The following is a 19,076-nucleotide window of genomic DNA, read 5'->3' as shown; positions in this document are numbered from 1 at the left end:
TGGGCCTACCTACATAACTTGCTCCACATAGCTTGACTTTTTTCCTCCCCAGTACCTGATACCACTGTTGTAAATTAATCCAACTATTTCTTACCTTGAGAGACAGGCAAAACAAGTTAGTCACGCTCCTCTTTATAGCAACCTGTGTGTATTAAAAGGCTGTTTTCACAGTCAGTCACTCCCTGCCTTCCCTTTCATGAACAAAACAGAGCCCATTCTTTCACTATATTCTTTGGAGCTAAACGTTAATTAAAGCAGAGTTTCTTTTACTAGCTGCTTAATTTGCTTACCTCCTTCTCAAAGCAGAGCACTCAATACTGAACATGCTTCTTCAGCTGAGGTCCCAGCAGCACTGAATAAACAATTAACTTCTTTGCCTTCTCTTCCACCCCACATGTGAATACATCCCAATGCCTGTTTTTTCCTGTGACAAATTGCAATCAGCTGTAACTTTCCAATCTTTTCTGCAGAACTGCTTCTTGGCCACAATTATTCCCCATTTTTATACTGGTGCACAGTACAGAACTGTGCTTTCCTTTGTAGAAATTCATCTTCCTGATTTCAGACTATTTCTCCACTTTATCAAGCTCATTTTGAATTTTAATCAGTTCTCCACTGTTCTTGCAGCCCCTACCTCCCCTCCTCCCACACTAGCAGAGCTCAGTGTCATCATGTACCACACTACAGCTGTGACAAGGAGATGTGCCTGTGCTTTTTGAGTTTGAAAGTGCACTGAAAAGCAAGAAAGAAGAAAAGAAAATCAATGCCTTAGGAATGTCAAATTAAATACCCAACTTTTAAAAAGGAGATTTTATATTCAGGTCTTAAATACTGTTAAACACAGACCTGTGACTTTTTTTTTTTTTTTTTTTTTTTTAGCTCTGGGGAAGGCACTACCTGTAAGTTTAGCCCTTGGCAACATCAAGCCTTAATTATATACCTATATTAATAAGGAATAGGAAGAGTAACCAAGGGGGTTTCTAGGTTTATTTATGCCACAAAACAAAGGATGGATAGCATAATGTTTGCAACAAGTTCAGTCTCAGTTACATATTTACTATATGTGTCCTGAAAACAAATACCCTGTATTTCTACCTTTCCAGGGTTTTCATTACACGTCCTGTATTGTTCTGCCATTTCTTTTTTTTTTAGACTATATTAAGTGCATAGCCATCTTACTTTAGCCTCAAAGTGTATACTCAGGTGTTTTTCCAGACAAGCAATTAGAAGACTGGACAGTCTCACAAAATGGTCCTATGAATTGATCCGTAGAGAACAAACATGGAAGCAACAAACAACTGCCTCACTATTACAGCCAAGAGTTATCATTCACAGAGCAAAGTGACTTGCAGACATACACACAAAATCTTGCAATAAAAAAAAAAAAGCCCTCAAATCACCTACAACAAACAGAACAGCTTCTACCCTACGTGTAACCTATGAATGCAGATATATACCACCTGCTACAGACAAACCCTTTCCAAATCAAGGGCTTACCATCTTCAATTAAATCATTCCTTACAGTAGCTTTGTTAGGAATTTCATAGTGCTTCCACTAAGAAGTAAAAAACCTCTTTCTTTGAAAAGAAGCAATGCAGATTCCCTTTGCTGAATAAAAGCAACAAAACAGCACAGAAACCTGGGATACCAGGGAAGGCTCTCTGAAAAGGAAATAAAACAAAACCAACTTGTCAAACGGGACTCCCTGCTGCTGTATACCATGTGGTGCTCTAGTGAGCTGCATCTGTTCAGCTATTAAGTGCTGTAGTGAGTATGATACTGACAGCAGTGACATTATCAAAGATGCTGAATGGTTATTAAGTCTGTATAGCATAATCTTTTCACTTTTTATTTTAATAGGTAGAAGTTACTGCAAAGTAACTTCACGTGTGATAACGCTCTTTGTACTTGTCCCTAAATGAGAAGTTGGCTGCTGCCTAATCCACGGCGAGCCTTAAAAACTCCATCTGCTACGCAAGGAAAAAGCTGGGGACTTTTGATCCACAAACCCTACTGTTCCCTGAAATTCACTGTGTCAAGAAAGAAACTCTGGATGGGACTCTGGATAGGAAAAGCACAGCCTGTAGCATTTAGTGCATAGGCAGTAAGTCACAAGTCTACCAAGGTTGTGGACAGAACAGAAAACAAGAGACTCCAGCCCCAAAAAATAGCGCGCAGTGAGATACTTGAGGTTGTAATCTTCCAACCCCTCCTTTCCATTCAGAGGCCTGGAATGAAGAGGAATAGCTGACCCAACAGCACTCACCCACAGCAGAAAAGGCAGAGAACCAGCTCTGTACAAGAAGCTGTTCCTAGACCACAGAGAATGCATAACACTTTCTGCATAATGCAGCAGAAAGCACAATTCACATCTCCCCAGGGATAATATTTGGGGTTAAATTTGGTCTTTGACCAAACACAGATTATCAGCCACAAATTCTGGCAGGAGTTAAAGCTGCATCAGTAGTTTCATGCCATTGTGCTGAAAGCTTCAGGACAATTTCAGACAGAACTGGCAAAAAGGACCTCTCTTTAACTTGATATTCCTTATTCAGCATAAGCTAGGTAATTATCCAAAGCCAAGGAATGTGCAAATTGTTCCTTGAGCTAATCCCACCCTCTGAAGCATAAGCATTCTTCAGTCTAAACGGGCTTTCACAATCAAAGATATTTAAGTTGCTTTAAACACTTAAGAAGAATCACCTGTTGTTAGTGCGATTGTTGTATTAAGCCTAAACCATTAGAACACTGACAATACGAGTTCATTAAATCCTTATCATGTCTGTTATTGCTGCAGAAATGCTTAGGACCAGCTCGATCTATTTGAAAAAAAAAAAACAACACACAAAACAAAGAGACTTAACAGCAGCAGGAGCACACTGCTAAATGAGAAGAATTGACACAGAAAACAAACGTTACACACCTGGGATCGTTGCTAAGGAGAGAAAGGAAGAGGCTGCTCAGCTCTGGGGAAAGCGTGTTTTGCTCTACAGTGATACATCATCACTGGAGCGTCGTTAAGAGAGAAACCATTAAATAGCATAGGCACAGTGCTGAAAAGCAGATGAAAGTATTGTTAACTTGGATTTGAGGAAATCCAAATAAATTCCCTGCTGTGGCTTTCCCACAAAATCCTGGTGCAATGAGTTGGTGTCACAGATTGTGAAAGGGAAGTAACTAAAACAGATGAAAGAATGAACCAGGCCCAGTATGCTCAGTTCTACCCTCTGGTAGATCAGATTAGTCAGTGATTTTTGTAGCTGCTCTTCAGTGGTACTGCAACAAAAGTGAAAAGTGAGAAAGGCTCCAGATGATAAAACCATCTGGAAGAAAAAGGCAAACTAACATTAAATATTAAAACAAGTTTCCAGTTTGCTGATGACACTGCGGCATCACAGAGCAACATCTGAATTAAATAAGTGGTCTAATTAACTAACAATTAAGGTATTATCTCACAAAACCAGAATAGTATTAAGACAAGCTTTCCTTATTAGCGCAAAGTGATTAACTATAATACCAGTGTTTACTTAAACAAGTGCCTGAAGCAAAGCAGCAGGATCTGTAAAATTATCTCTGCACCTTTCACCTTCCAGCAGGAGTTTTCTGGCCAGACATAGATCCTACTCATACCTACTCATATTTCTGCAGTTTCTTCAGACCAATGAACAGTGGAAGCGGCAGGATGAGAATTATTTGGAATTAGGAGCAGAAACTGTTCAGGCCACCAGCTGTGCTTTTCCACTTGCCTTGATTGACATCAGCAGACTAATCTTTTTGACTGATATTAAAAATGATATTGTTCGCACGTTCACTGAAAAACTGCTACACTAGTACTTTGTGCTGCTGCATACATTACATCCTTATCCTCATTTAGAGCTCATAAATTTAAGAGCTACAGAGTTAATGGGCCAGATCTTGAGTTCTGGCTTGCAGCCGTAACAAATGCACCTTGATTCTGTACTATGCCAGATTGGCCCTCTCTCAATGGGTCATGGCAATGTGATATTCACTCTCTTTTATTCAAAATGCCCTCAGAAGCTGAAAGCATAGACTAGGATAACTCAAAATGCCATTTCTCATGTCTATTCCTATTTTTTCAAAACCACATCTTATCAACCTAAAGTGCCAAAATGGCTTCTAATACAACAGGTACACATTAACTCAACTTGAGTTTGAACTGACATTCCCACACGTGTCCTGCAGAGAGGGAGTGAAAAACATTTTGTGCTCCTCTAGGAAATATTATATATAATACAATATATAATAACAAGCTAGGAAATATTATCAGGTCTGGCTCAACTGTATTACTAAATAAAACAAATAGTACATGCATAATAACATACACAATAAACAGGAAAGAGTACACGTAGGGTAGACAGAAACAAGTGGCTGGCTTCACAGGAAGTGACCTCCAATCATCATTTTCATTCTCCAGACGTTATGACAGTTTTCTATGATTCTGTGTAGTAGGTGGTCAGACAGGTTTAACATTAGTAAAAGATCTGTTCCTTTAAGGCAAGAGCAAACTAAAAAGCATTGAGAGAAACAAAACATCAGTAAGACAGTATAACATCACCTAGGTAAGACGCTGCTATGGAGAAACAATGGCCTATTAATTTCTCTGCACTACTAACAAATTATTTTCTCCTCTTTTCTGTAGCCAGAAATTTGGTATTTTACATATTATATATGTTACATATAAACAACTTAGTCAAGAAAGGACATCTAATTTCAGCCATATGTTTACCTGATTTGTTCTTTATGACACCAAACTAACAAGTGGTCCCGCTCAAGGTCTTCCATGTGTGTACCACACAGTCAACGTCTACAATGAACCCTCAGTTCCTTTAGCTACACAGTGTTTCAATATGTGGGAAAGCAAAGGTATGTAGTCACTGAGACACCTGGACATTGCCACCTGCTATATTGGGATTCACTGAGACTGAAGAACACGCACAGGCACGTGAATCTGAAGACATGGCAGAAAAAATATTTAGGGAGTAAGGGAAAAGCAGAGACTAAGAAAGAATCTTTGGATATAAAGACGGGAAGAAGTCTGTACAATGCTTGAGAGTTTTAAAGTAACAATAACCAAAATAAGCAATGCTTTATGAAGAGCCTCATTGTGTTAGTTACATGTGCCTGCTCTTGTGCTGGCCTCTCCATACTGGTCTACTTCACTACTTAAAAGTGCACAATAACTTTTGTAATTGATGTATATACATATATATATTTACACACATATTCACACACAAATATATACATATACACACTTATATGTGTGCGTCCCACCAGAAGCATTCTAAGAATTCTCTACTCTCAGCCAGACTCTACACCTTTACCAGAGGAAAGCAACTTGAAAGATTCATCAGTGCCAAGGGCTTGAGCATTCTGATGACAGAAGATATTTGAACTGTGTACTTAGGAGTTATTAGTTGTGTAATTTTCTCTCAGCGAGGGGTTGGCAGGTGGTGACCCCTTCATCCAGCATGCTTTTGGGGAAGGAAGCTTCTATCCTCTCAAAAGCATGAAAGGAACAGGATGTATAAAGGAGTTATTAGCTGGGTAGAGGAAGAAATAAGAACTTCTATTCATCCCAAGACAGTATAAGATGATGAAAGGAGTTGCTTCCTCAGACACTTTCGCAGACTCCGCAAGATCAGAGCTGCCATGCTGCTAAAATGGAGCTTCCCTGCCAGCATAAGGACTTGTTGCAGAACACCACGGTAGCAGTCATAGCCAAGCTGTTTAATTATATCATCTGTTCAAATTCCATTCATGTTTTTGGTACAGTAACATATCAATCTGTTCTGTGCTAGAATTAGCACAATTCCATAACCTCTCTATAATTTGGTCCGTTCACAGCAGGAACTGACCACTGTTGCCCAGTGCTAAATCCTGTTTGAGAAGAAAAATAACAGTGTTCTTTAAAAAAAACAACACAACAAAAAAACCCCTTTGGATAACAGACAGTGCAGAGTACTCAAGATGAAGTATTAACAAACAACTTCTATCCTGAAATCCCCTATTTTTGAGCCTCTGCTACTGCAAAACAATAACTTAATTGCATAATTTCATGGTACAGCTTGACCATTTCAGTGATTTATTTTCTTTCCTACAGACTGAGATCTTTAGTCTGATCAGTGAAGTAAATGATTGCTCCATTTAGCACAAATTCCCTAGATTAATCCATTGCTCCCACTCTAATTAACTTAAGTTTGCGTACACTGAATTGCATTCTCACTTGGCTGCCTAGCCCCACAAGTGATTCTTTTTTGACCAGCACTTCTCATTATTTAAACCCCACAAGTAAGCCTGGAAATTCTCCTTTCATAAGAATTTTTATTCAATTTGAATATTAACACATAAACCAACGTTGCTGTTTTGTTCCCTACAGAGAAAATGATCACTGCCCGCAGCCACTAAGCTTCCTATAGTTTATTTCCATTCTCATATGTTAACAAATATCGTGTATCTATAAAGAAGTATCAAATATTTGCAAAATTCTTGCTTAGATAACATTACCCGTAAGTAATTTTCTTGTTCCTCGCAGTTTTTAAAGCATATTAAATGTTACAACCATTAGACATAACAATGCTTAACGCACACCGAGCTGATACAATGCTGGCATGTTTTTCAGAGGTACTGGCTATATTCAGCTTCCACTGACTTTAGCCTCATGTGCATGCTCAGCACTTCTAAAATACCAGACTCTCAAAAGTCAGCTCTCCTTTTTTTCTTTTTTAAAGCTCTTCCAGGATGTAAATAATTAGATTTTACAGTCATTACTGTTCTGTGCATATATAAATCACTGCTATTCCAAATCTTCACATCATGTAGATTCATACATAATAACAACTAATGCTGTATTTGAAAGATTATCAGAAGACATGTTATCTTGAAAATTTATGTCTTTTACAGATTATTCAAGTGTTACTGGGAAAATTATTACAAACCAAAAACAAACAAACAAACAAAAAATCACTAAAATCAAAGGGATTTTTATCATCAGTCCCAGTGAAAGAACACTGGACTCACTAGGCATTGATTCAAATGCAACTAAGTCAATAGGAATCTTTCAATTGGCTTTCCATTCAGCATTAAAACCTAAGACATGTGAAGTACTCAAAAGAGAATAATAAATTCATTTATCCTAAGACTGCAGGTTTTCCTCTGATATGCTCACACACGGAACTCTGATCCTCTTTCCAGTTTTACTTTGAGTTATTTCTGTTCACTTGAAGGAAGGTCATTATACGTGCATAAATTAAAGCTGTCTAGATATAACGTACGTTAGAACCTAACAGAGTGTGCTATTAAAAACCTGGTGCAGAAGATGACTGCATTTGTGCAAGTAGGAGACTGAGGGAGTGGAGTATAAATAACAGTCCTCAACAGTAGGCCAAAAGCTCCAAGAAATGTATCCATTGAGAGGACTGCAGACTTTTCCATGAACTTCCAGCTGAAAATCCACACTACTTCACATCAGTATTATTTTGCTTTGTGCAAAAATCAACATTTCATTTGGAGATACTAAATATTTCACTAATCTAGAAAAAAATTAAGTGAAGTATTCCCTATACAAAAACTATATATAGCCAAGAAAAATGGGGAAACTTCCTTTTCAGCCAAAACAATTTTTGAACCAAAGATGACACAAACTCAAAAAAACTTTCAATTGACTTTGTCCATATCTTTCTCATGGAAAAAGTTTATAATGAAAATGCCTTTCCTGTAATGTTTATTTTAATAGATGTAGTATATAAATAGATGGGACAAAGAGCACAGACTGAATTTATTCATGATCCACAACCCAATTTTCCATAAGACATTCTCTATTTCCTCTCATAAGCCTGTTCTCCTCAGTCATTAATCATAACTCAGAAAGATTTACAAACACATTTTGAAAATCTAAATACAATACTGATTAATGTATCGTGCTAATAATGCTACATCTTTGGAATATTTCAAGCTAATGAAGTGTGACATGTACGGAAAATATTCATACTGAATATTCTTAATCAGACTTTTTCAGATAAGATTATCACATCTTTTAAAACAGCTTCCCATGTTTTTTTTCATCACAATATTAATTCTTCTGGTTTTCACTTTCTCCATTGTATATTTTCTAATAATATTAAATAGAATCCCATACAAACTATCCACAGTCTACGCTGAGTTTTAATTTCTTTTTATTTTTGTACTGTTAGAAATCTATGCCTTTTGTCTCCACTAATAGAGCAAGCAGTATTTGTGCTGTATTGGAGGATGCCAGCTTACTGTATTATCAGCGTTGCCAGAATTTTTTTTAGCCCTTTGGGCCCTTTGTCTAGTTCTACTTTGCTCCTCACCATAGAAATGTAGGAAATTTGAGGCTTCAACAGTACAGTGCTTGTGAAAGACAATGACACATGTATATGTATCTGCTTATCTGTCTAATGACTTGGCAGAGGAGAAGAAAAGCCAAGATAGGTATGCAATTCACTGACAGAATTATGTCAGGGCTTTACAAATGGGTGAAAAAGCCAAGTGCACATGGTAGTTAATGAACACTGCATTAACAAGCTGCCATTTCTTTTTCCTCTTGGAATGGAGATGGATGCAGATCAAGCCAAGAGAAGGGGAAAAAAGAAGGATTACACTAAGAAAAAAAAAAAAAGGAGAATTATAGGAATTCTCAGAGATATTTGTCCTTTCATCTGTCAACAGGAGAAGAAAGTTGAAAAACAGACAACTGAACTTTCAGGCACAATATCTATTTCTACTTGAACTAGATCTTCCAGCAGAAACTGCAACAAGAGATTACTTCACTTACACAACAGAAGGCAAGTGATAGCTGAGAATGCAGACTTCTGAATATCTGGGTAAATAAATCAAACACCCCTTTCTTGAAGCACAGGGACGCATGCATATTATACCCACAACTACCCTTTTACATCTAGGCTGCTACAGTACATGCGATGTTTTATAGTTTACTATCTTGGAATTTAAAATACTTGTACTGGAACTGTTAAACATCTGGTGGCAATACAGAATACACTTTTTTGCAATGTTTCTACTATTAACAATTGTTATCTCGGGAGGTTAAATGATCACTTAAAACAAATGTGTTTCTAATCTAACATTAAAGCTGTGATTCAGATGATCAAGTAGCAATTTTCCAAATCAGAATTCGTTATGCTCTTGATTTCCTTATTAGGTTTTACATCATTTTTAAGTAAACAGAATAATAAAAAGGGCAAGCACACATTAGAGTACCATAACCAGACCTGTAATTTCCTCTTTCACTGCTAGAATGAAGAAAGATAAGAGCAAGTTCCCTCACAGCACTGCTCTGAAACGTCCCAAACAAGCACCCATCTTGACTTGCTAGTGAAGACTATGATCAAGTTACTTAAAGCAACAGTTCAAAACCTTTTTCTGAATGACACAATCTTCCTATGATTTTTATACCAGCTAGTTGAATACAGTTAATGTCAACTACTAAAAAACTTAATTCTAATAAATTATTTTTCAAATATAACAAGTACATGAGCCTCTCTACTTTCTTTTCTTTCATTTTTACAACTACAATGCTTCACAATATCATCACAGCAAAACTATAGTTCCACTGACTTTAATACGATTCATAGCACCAGGTACACAGTATTTTTGAAAATGCTGACTTCAAACTTCCTCTTGAATACTATTCTTGTTTGAAACACACTCTCAGATACTACAACCTATCAGTTTTCCTAGCTTTATCTAAATTTAAAAAAATCTTGCCAGATATCAGTATTTCAGGTCAATCCCATAGTGTCTCCACTGTAGAGAGAGAACAAAGAGAAGGAACTCACAGAAGGTCAAGCTTTATTCAAAAGAACTCTCTCTACAGTTGCCACGGATTTTGCTCTGAACCACAGTGGGTTTAGAAAAAGATTCTCAAAGCCTGTGGCAAAGATGGAGGAGGCCACAATCACCTCAGAGTAAGACACTTAAAGTAGTTTCAAAAGACTGAGGAAGGATAAATGACACTTTTCTCTGTCTCTACTAAGGTGATAATTTTTCTGAAAATAGAAAGCTCTCTATTATTCTTGTATTTATGCTATCTGTTGCTCCTGCATGAGTTTAAACAAGCTACAGGGGTAAAAGCAACACTTATGACTTGGCAATAATTTTTGCATTTTGATCTCCAATTTAATTTTGAATCCAATGTTTTGTTTTGAAACAGAAAAACTCAGAGTTGGACAGAAGATTGAACACATTTTATCATTTTGGTAGATTTAAGGTATAGTAAATCTACAAGAAATGCATTCCTTCATATGCTAATGATAACATTATGAGAGGAAAGCACCATTGTTCTCCACACTGAGTGGAATTCGTCTCTGGTTGTAAAGAGAAATGATAGCTAGGCACCTGATATTTGGCGTGACTTAAGAAAACAAGCTTTTATGCTTTGTTCACACATTTAAACCAAGATCTTACAATATCAGTCAGATGTTTTGCCCATGTGTTTCAAGGTAAGAGAAGACTATACGCAACATCTGATTTATATTTCAGGCCTTCTTTCTTTGTTTCCTTGTCATTGGTAAATAAATAGATATAAAAGCCACCTTGGTCCAAAATGCAAGAGAGCCTTTAAAGAAGAAAAAAAAAAAACGTGGAAGACTGAATACTATAACTTCCCTCTTGTTTTCAAAATGATCACTGCAGAACGTTTTCTGAGGGTAAAAGTGTAATTGGTTATGGATCAATAAGTAATTTCATTCAGAAGGAACTATTCCATTTAGGAAAATAGTGAGATTCTTAAGTTAAAATCATCCTAATACACTTAACAAATTTGAGAGTAATCTAAACAACAACATTTTATATTGCCCTAGTTATGTTTATCACAACTGATCATTTATTTATGTTGTCATAAAAATCCAGATGCTTTCAATTTTGATTGCTAGTTATTTGCTTTAGGGCAGCTGAAATCACTTTTTCAGACTTCCTAGCTCGATAGTATTGCTTTCTGCTTACAATTTATCATCACAATGCAACAGTGAAAACAAAGGATAATTCTAGCATTAACAGAAAGCACAGTCAATTGTGATATTTCCTTCAGAAGATTTCAGATTAAACCCTCCAAAATTAATGCACCTTCTTCTGATATTGCTAAATTACATTTAATGTGATTGGATTCGTGTAGCTGCTATATACGTATGTCACAATACGATTTTTAAATTAAAAGTCATATGAAGAAAAACTATGTAGAGTAAGAAGCACATTGAGAATGTCTGATATCCTTTACAGTACTGTATGCTATGAGCCATGATCATCTAAACTCTCACTATTGACACTCAAATGTTCATACTTACATTAAAACAAAACACATTTTTAAAAAAGCTCCAAACCCACAAATAGAAGAACAATTGAGACGTGAATAAATAAGCATTTTTTAGAAATACTCACAATATGCAGCTCTAAATAGTCTCCAAGCCCGGTAGAACTGTCCACTCGTACCAACACGGCTTCTTTCTGAACAGTACTAAACCCTATTGCCAATCTGTCTGCGCGAGTGCTTGGGCGATCATTCGGAGGCCACGTGTAAGTGATTTGTCCACCACCTTTGCTAAAGATATACGTTGTTCCCGCTGCAAAGCAGAAATAAAAGAGAATTAATTCTCTGTCAATGCAAATCCAGAAGAAAATTACATACTTCATGAAGATGGTGTTCTTGTATAGGGAACATAGCCCAATGATATATTTGAACTTGAAGGGGTCTTCATCTCCAAAAATTTTAATCAAGCTAAGTATTAGTGCATCTTATAAATTAGAGCATAGTTGCACACACAGAGATTTAAAATACCATGGCTCTGATTCAGAAATGTGTTTCTATTCAAAACAGTTATTAAGCATATGCTTGAAGCTAAGAACACATTTTTGTGACGTTCAGAATAAGGACGAATGGAAAAACATGTTTTCCCAAGTTAGGGCTACGTAGAGAAGAAATCAAGTCATTACAGTTATCTCAGCAGCTCCAGATATCAAGCTCATTTACACAAGGAAAATGATATACTGTATATGATATGTCATCTTGCCTAACAAAACAAGACATTAACAAATACATGCAGATAAGAATTTTTCTGAGGTTTATCATCTTTTGACAGATGGGGATAACAAATGGAAGAGTGAGAACATACTTTATGTGTCATGTCAGGACAAAAAGATATCAGTCTACAATCTAAGTAATAGCTTACTTGAATAATACTCAATGAGTGGAAATCTTTGCACATCATTTCCAGGGTGCACATACAGAATTTGTAATTTGTTCTGAGCAAGTGTTGTAAGTCTAGCACCACTTAGCACTCAGGTTACTTAACTTCATCACCAGCATATTGCCTATGAACTAAAAGAGCAGCATATCTGGACATTTGCTATTTAAAACCTCTATCCTTAAAACAGCATACAGAATGCAAACTACACATGCACTTGATCTTTCATTTATGAAGTTGCCATAGGCTATCCACTTCTCTATGACATGGAGGGAGAAACAAAGCATAATCAATACAGAAGTCTAGTTTTCCTAGCTATTGTAAGCTGGCTCTCCATCTGGACGTCCTTAATTTTATTTAATGTAATTCTGTTTGTTCCACTAAGTATTCTCAGCACATTTTTTCCATGGTCCCATACAGAGTAAGTACATAATAGTATGATTGTCTTTTTCTTAGCTTTTTAGATTGACCAAAATGGTGTGAACATAAAAAAGGAACTTAAAAAGCCTTAGAGATACAAAATTTAAAGGTGAAAGCAAGAAGTGTTGTATGGTTACACCACTCTTCTACTTTCCAGATGTCTCACAGAAATACTCTACAGCTGACAGAAATTGTTTTGAGTCAGTCTCAAAAAGTTCATCTGGCCCTTTTGAAAAGATATTGTATATTTACTTCTAACATTAATTCTCTTTATGTAATTACCTACTGGATTTTTTTGTTTGTTTGTTTTTTACTCCAGTACAATGCCATCAATTTATAATATTTTAAGTGCTAAAGCTCAACTTATATCAACATTATTGCAAGATTGCACCACACTTCAAATAAATCTCTTGGCTTTTTTCTCGATGGCAAAATACCATGTGTTGTAGGAAAACTTGTCAGCTCTTTCTAGCAAAGACAAATGCAATAACAGATCTAGCATCTCAGGTTCAACTTATGCTACAAAGAGAAATGAAGGCTTATTGTCATTATAAAGAGTTGTGCCGCAAAGCACAGCAAATAGCAGCAAAGGTAAGGGCTGGAACATAAAAAAGCTTGGCAATGGACATGGACAAAAACTGCCTGGTTTAGGAATGCATAGAAAAACAAACAAATCCAATATCCTGCTGTTCCGTCACTGCATTCCCCAAATGCAGGGATCTGAAATGCACATCAATCTGTCTCAGGCACTCCATGGCTGAATCTCCAGCTCTAGAACAAACCAAAACAAAGATAGATGGATAGGGTAATATCACCCTTACTGGTTTCAAAGTTCTCTTTGCAGCTGATATTGACCTCAAATCTTGAGCCAGTTGAGGAATGGCAGATTTTCATACTTCATACTGTGTATGTGTCACATTGGTATCATTAGCGAAAGAATTTATTCTGTTTTTAAGGACTTGATACAAAGCCCATTAAAAACAGTGGCAGCCTTTCTGCTGACTTCATGGAATATTGTATCGTGCCAGAAATGAAGTTCTTATAAGAAACAAAATGAGAAGGCTAAGGAAAAGCAACTCCTTATGCCTTGATGTCACTAGAGATACTGCTAGAGTACTACAAAAGATTCAAGTGAGAGGGCATTATTCTCCTTTTCTCAGTTGCAACAGATGTGTTTAATTAATGCAGAAGACAAAGAAAAAGCCTGCCAAGCAACAGTGCAATCATATTGAATACCATGACCCAGAAGTAAGTCTCCAGATCAATGACAGACTGTTGTTTACATTGAGAGAGAATCTTTGTCACAAATTTTTGCTAAACGCTGCCCTTGGAATAAACAAATAAAGAACAATTCCATACTCTTGCTGCATTGCTGCCAAGCTCAATGTTAGTAAAGCTGCAAAATCTAGCTGTACATCTTATGCTATGTAGAATTCACATCAAAATTTATAAAGTTATCTTTTATCCAGGAGAACATGTAGCTGATGGTTTTCATGTCGAAGCTTTCCCTTAATTATAGTGGACCATTTTGTAGCTCTTCATATTATCTGTGTGTTCCGTAACAGGCTAATTAACCCGTGTTGATGAATGCAGATTTGCCTTTGTCTAAACTATACAGGGAGACATGTTCTTTGAATTTCCTGTATTAATTATGAAAAAAATTGGGTCAGAAGCCATTTGAGAATAGGTCCTCTAGTGTTTATGTTTCAAGACAGACAAATATAATAATGTAAAATTTATTACTCTGGGATTGATCTCCACTTATGGTCCAACCTCCCATTAACTATTAAAAGCCAGAAACTGTTGTTCAAAAGCACCCTGCTTATGATCAATTTAATACATGAAGAAACAACAGCTGAAACCTAACTCAGTTGCTCCATAAAGGCTTTTATTCTCTCTGAGAAACTTTATAACGTCTTTGCAATTCCTTTATAACATTGTCACTAAAAATCAGCCACCTTATTTCCCTCTTTTAGCTTACAGCACTGTGTTATTGGGGATTTACCATCTCCAGAGGACTGAAAGCAGCTGAATTAGAAAGTCAAGAAAAGCAATGCCATCAGCACAGTACATAAAATCAGGCAACTTTTAACTTGCCGGGCTATATCCCTCAGCCACAGATCTTACTGAGTAATTCCTTGTGTCCATGCATCTACAAAATGTTTAGGGAAAAAAATGTTCATAAAGCTCTTTGAAGTCCTTAACCCTGAATGAATGGTTCCCATTGTAATGAACTGCCTGTGGTCAAAGATACAGTAACGGATTTTAATAGCCCGAGTCTCTCACATCCTATTTGTTTGTGAAATTCATCTTTATGAAATAGTCTGTTCATTTCAATAGAGCCTGGCAGCAACTCAAGGACATCTGCTTACCTACACAATATTAAGCAGATAAATATTTTGTTTAGTACCCATTTGCTGTATATAATGCTGTGTATGACTGCAAAGCCTTTCAGTATTTATTATTCTGAAGTCACATCCGATGTAGTTTAATAGTTTTCTCAAATCAACAGCTTTCTACCTGCTTCATGCTCATATCAATGTTATCTTTAAGGAATATTGCACCAAAGGGTAATTTACACAATTCAATTATTCCCATATAATGTCAGTAACTTAATGCTTATTTTCAACAGGAAAATGACAGGTTTAAGATGCTAAGTGAAAGTAATGGTTTTATTGAGGTTTGGATCCCAGGAAACTATGATTCCACCACACTCTACAATGGAAAAACAAAAGAATGAAGCCTGTAAATGTCAGTAATGAAAAGTTTTCATTCCCTTTTCGTTAATAGTAGTTTATCCTTTTTTTTTTTTTTTTTTTTTTTTTTTTTAATATGAAAACATTACTGGTAATAACAAGCAATTGCTCAATAATGTAATTTTCTTCTTTCTGTGCGTTATCAGTATTTGCCTCATTCTGGGCTAAACTGTGAACCCCTTCATTCCCACTGGTAAATAATTACTTGCATTGATAAACCTGCTGAACCCAGTGTGACCATTTATGCAGGCTACTATTAATTACCAGGAATGAAGAACTTACAGTACGAATCTACACATAAACATATGCAGACACATCTACATGGAAGCATTAATCACACTTGATACATTCAGGGAAGCTAATAAGTCTCTATTTAATACTTTTTATGCTTTCAACTACGTATTTTCATCCTGCCCCGCTGAACTTCTAGAAAATTGCAAAAATTTCCATGCGTATTTTCACAGATTGCTAATGTAAGTAGAAAAAAACCCAAACTTTTGAGTCTAAAACATGACCTTGCCAGAGGGAGAGTGCATTAAAAAACAATTCTGTGTGTTTCCTCTTCGGCTCTGATATGTTATTAATTATTTACATAGAAGAGAGAATACATGCCACAGTGTTGAGGTGAGGAGGGAATGGCCATTAGGGTTAACCATGGGAAGAAGATGGGAAGAGCTGCTGGAAGAAGTACTCCAAACTAAAGATTAGATTCAATTGAACACTTCCTGAAAGCCTCGTGCTACACTCTCTACCCACCCAGCAGGAAGCTGAATGTGGATTGTAACCACTTTGCTTTAATAACTGCACGATGCTACTCTAAGTACCATCTATTTACTCAATGGGAAAAAAGTTTTTCAAATGGATCATTGTCTGTAGCCCTCCAAAAATCTTGATGCATAGTTTTAAGAGTGGCCTTTTCAGGCCAGTTTCTCTTAGACTCCTGGACAACACAGTCTAGAATTGTATTTAAGATGTACCTTTGACCACACTTATCTTAGCAAGCCTTAGAAGGTTGCCATTCTCCTGAAAACTGAGTGCATTTTAAAATAATTTCTAACTCCATAGATTGGTTCTTACCCCAATCTGTCTGCTTGTTCTAACCATGGCTGTCACTTGCAATCTTACCATGATGGTACGCACTGCAGACTCTAAGTTCACAAACTGAATAGCATTTCTCAGTACTCACGCACTCATTCATTGATCTTCCATTCTACCAGACTAACTGCAAGACGACTCACTGACCAAATCAGCACTGACAAACACTGTTGGTGGGTTTGGTTATGAATATCTCGTGATCTCATCTTGCCAATTCTGGTAAAGACGCTGAAGAAAATAAAGAGCTGGAAATTGACAGCTGTGTAGCGTCAGCCTTCCACAGCACACAGATTCCACTATGCTACAAGAAAAGCTCAAAAATTCAATTTTTCTGTAAGAGAAACTGAGACCATACCATGTGTACAGCAGCTGCTGCTAGTTGAATCTTCAAACTTCCAACACTGTCTGTGATATTACTTTACCAACTGCACAGCTTAGTATTGCACCATTTACAGTCTACCAATGGTGTCTGTTTCACAGCATGAAATGTGTCTTAAAAGCTATGGTCAAGAATTTTCACCCAGACAACAATCAGAAGAGGATGACCTCTGACTGCTTATCATTTGAAGCAATTCATTAAAATGAATAAACAAAGCAGCATCCACAGTATGTGCAGGATGCTGAAGCAGAAGAGCCTTCAACTCATTGCTGCTGGCACCTGCCTCTTACAGTCAATGTCAATATTAAACAGAAAAGACAAAGCCTTCTAATACCTTGACACAGAGAAACCATGCTATGTAGCTGTTAACTCAAACATAACTTCATATTACAGCAGTAGGACTTTCTTCCCAAACCACTACAGAGACCAATTTACTTTATCAGATCCTACAATGGTTTTCACCATGTTACATCCAAGGTTTGACAGGGATCTATAAAACAAGGCTGAGCAAGAGTTATTATATTCAGCTATTCCCAAGGGCTGTCTCCAAGTAAAGGTCTAGGTGATAGCAGAACAACAGTCTCAAGTCAAACTGAGCATCCTGGCCTTTGCAGTGACATTTATTGCAGACTCAAGGAAGTAATACAGAAGCAAAGTCCTTTCCTCAGACCAGAATAGTCACTATAGGTAGCTTAATCAGCTTTAGCTCTTCAAGTACCCATCTACACACACACACACACACAAAAAAAAAAAAAAAAAAAAAAAAAAAAAAAAAAAAAAACTAAAACAAACCAAAACTGTAATAATGGTATCTGGACATCACTATGACCTAGTAAACATCTGTAGGTGGCAGAGCAGCAGTCTGACTTGCCGAAAATGCCTACAGTTTTCCCACAATTAGACTTTCTTTCTGGCAACAAATTTGACTGAGAAGACTGGTCAACCTGATGCTGGCCACTAGCTTGACTGAGCTATTTGTAACTTTGTCTTTTGGCTTCAACCACTGGGACTGAAGCTCACTCTGATTTCAGCTAAACTGAGAACTCAGTGAGAACTCCATTAGCTAAGTCACATGAGCTCTACCAAGGATACAAGATGGAAATGTTTTTTCCGTGCAGGAAGACTGTCAGACTTACTTAAAACACTAAATGCTGAAGGTGCTATGCAAATACATGCTCTGTTTCAGACTTTGTGCTTTATATCACATAATTTATATTGTACACTGCATGCCATAGTTAAGTGGGGAAAAAAAAAACCCAAACCATTTCATTCACAGTGAAGCAGGGAAAACCAATTGTTTTTGTAATTTTATTTCCTCAATTTCAAAAGAGAAGTCCTAGGCATTCAGAAGTGAAGTTTCTCTGTGGAAGATAAGCTTATGTAGTTGCGCAACCTGTCTGCTCTCTTGCTCATTCTCCATCAATTTTTCAATCCAACAGTCAAGTGCAGCCAAAATAGACAGAAGTAGACAGAAATCTCAAGTAAAATTTTATCTTAGCAGTTTAATGAAAATCAATAACTAGGTAGAAGAGAAATCTGCAGAGCTCAATCACTATTCTTTTTGCTTGGCAATAGCCTGCAGGGACCTTCATAGTTGTACATCTGTAGGCTAGTCTATACACTCAGCATGCTGTGCTAGCCAGACAACAGTGCCCACATATAAATAATCAGCAGCTACTCTGGGCACAAAACTCTTGGATTCTTGCAAAGAGACTGTAACCTTTGGGAAACAAGGCAGAATTCTAAGAGAAAGCAGGATTCATTATTTTTGCAGGTTTTAGAACAACACGTCCAAATTTCAAGCCAAAATTTTTATCTACAATGAGGATATCTAGCTCAACTGACTTTAATTCTATCAATAAGGGACAAGCAAGTAAAACTTGTGAGCAATGATGGTCCATCAGACATGAATTCCCATAAAGAACACCCTTTCTGGAGCCTTGCACTAGTATTAAAGGTTAGAATTGTTCTTGCCATTATAAATAATAAAAAGGGTTAAAGTCAAACTTTCAAGGAATTTAAAGGATTTTCCAACTGGAGTGAGATTTTAATATCTTCATTCACATCAAATAGCATCTTATGCCTTCAATGACCCCATTGATTTAGATTAGATCACTTAACTGTAGTACAGTACTACTCAGTTTGAGTAGGCATATTAAACTTTCAATTTAAACAAGCTTTCAATTGTGT

The 19,076-nt window shown here is 36.7% G+C and overlaps 1 protein-coding gene across 30 annotated transcripts in view; it reads right to left on the bottom strand.

Moving 5' to 3' along the window:
* NRXN1 (neurexin 1) overlaps positions 1 to 19,076 on the bottom strand; it is a 633,554-nt gene that overhangs the window by 184,600 nt on the left and 429,878 nt on the right. For all 30 annotated transcript variants that reach the window (XM_048936787.1, XM_048936790.1, XM_048936796.1 and 27 more), the window contains one exon: positions 11,434 to 11,615. In XM_048936787.1, the coding sequence (XP_048792744.1) occupies positions 11,434 to 11,615 (182 nt within the window). The remainder of the gene's footprint in view (positions 1 to 11,433; positions 11,616 to 19,076) is intronic.

The sequence above is a fragment of the Lagopus muta genome, chromosome 2 (genome assembly GCF_023343835.1).
Source record: "Lagopus muta isolate bLagMut1 chromosome 2, bLagMut1 primary, whole genome shotgun sequence".
Classification (NCBI taxonomy): Eukaryota; Metazoa; Chordata; class Aves; order Galliformes; family Phasianidae; genus Lagopus; species Lagopus muta.
This window is presented reverse-complemented; position numbering and strand designations above follow the sequence as displayed.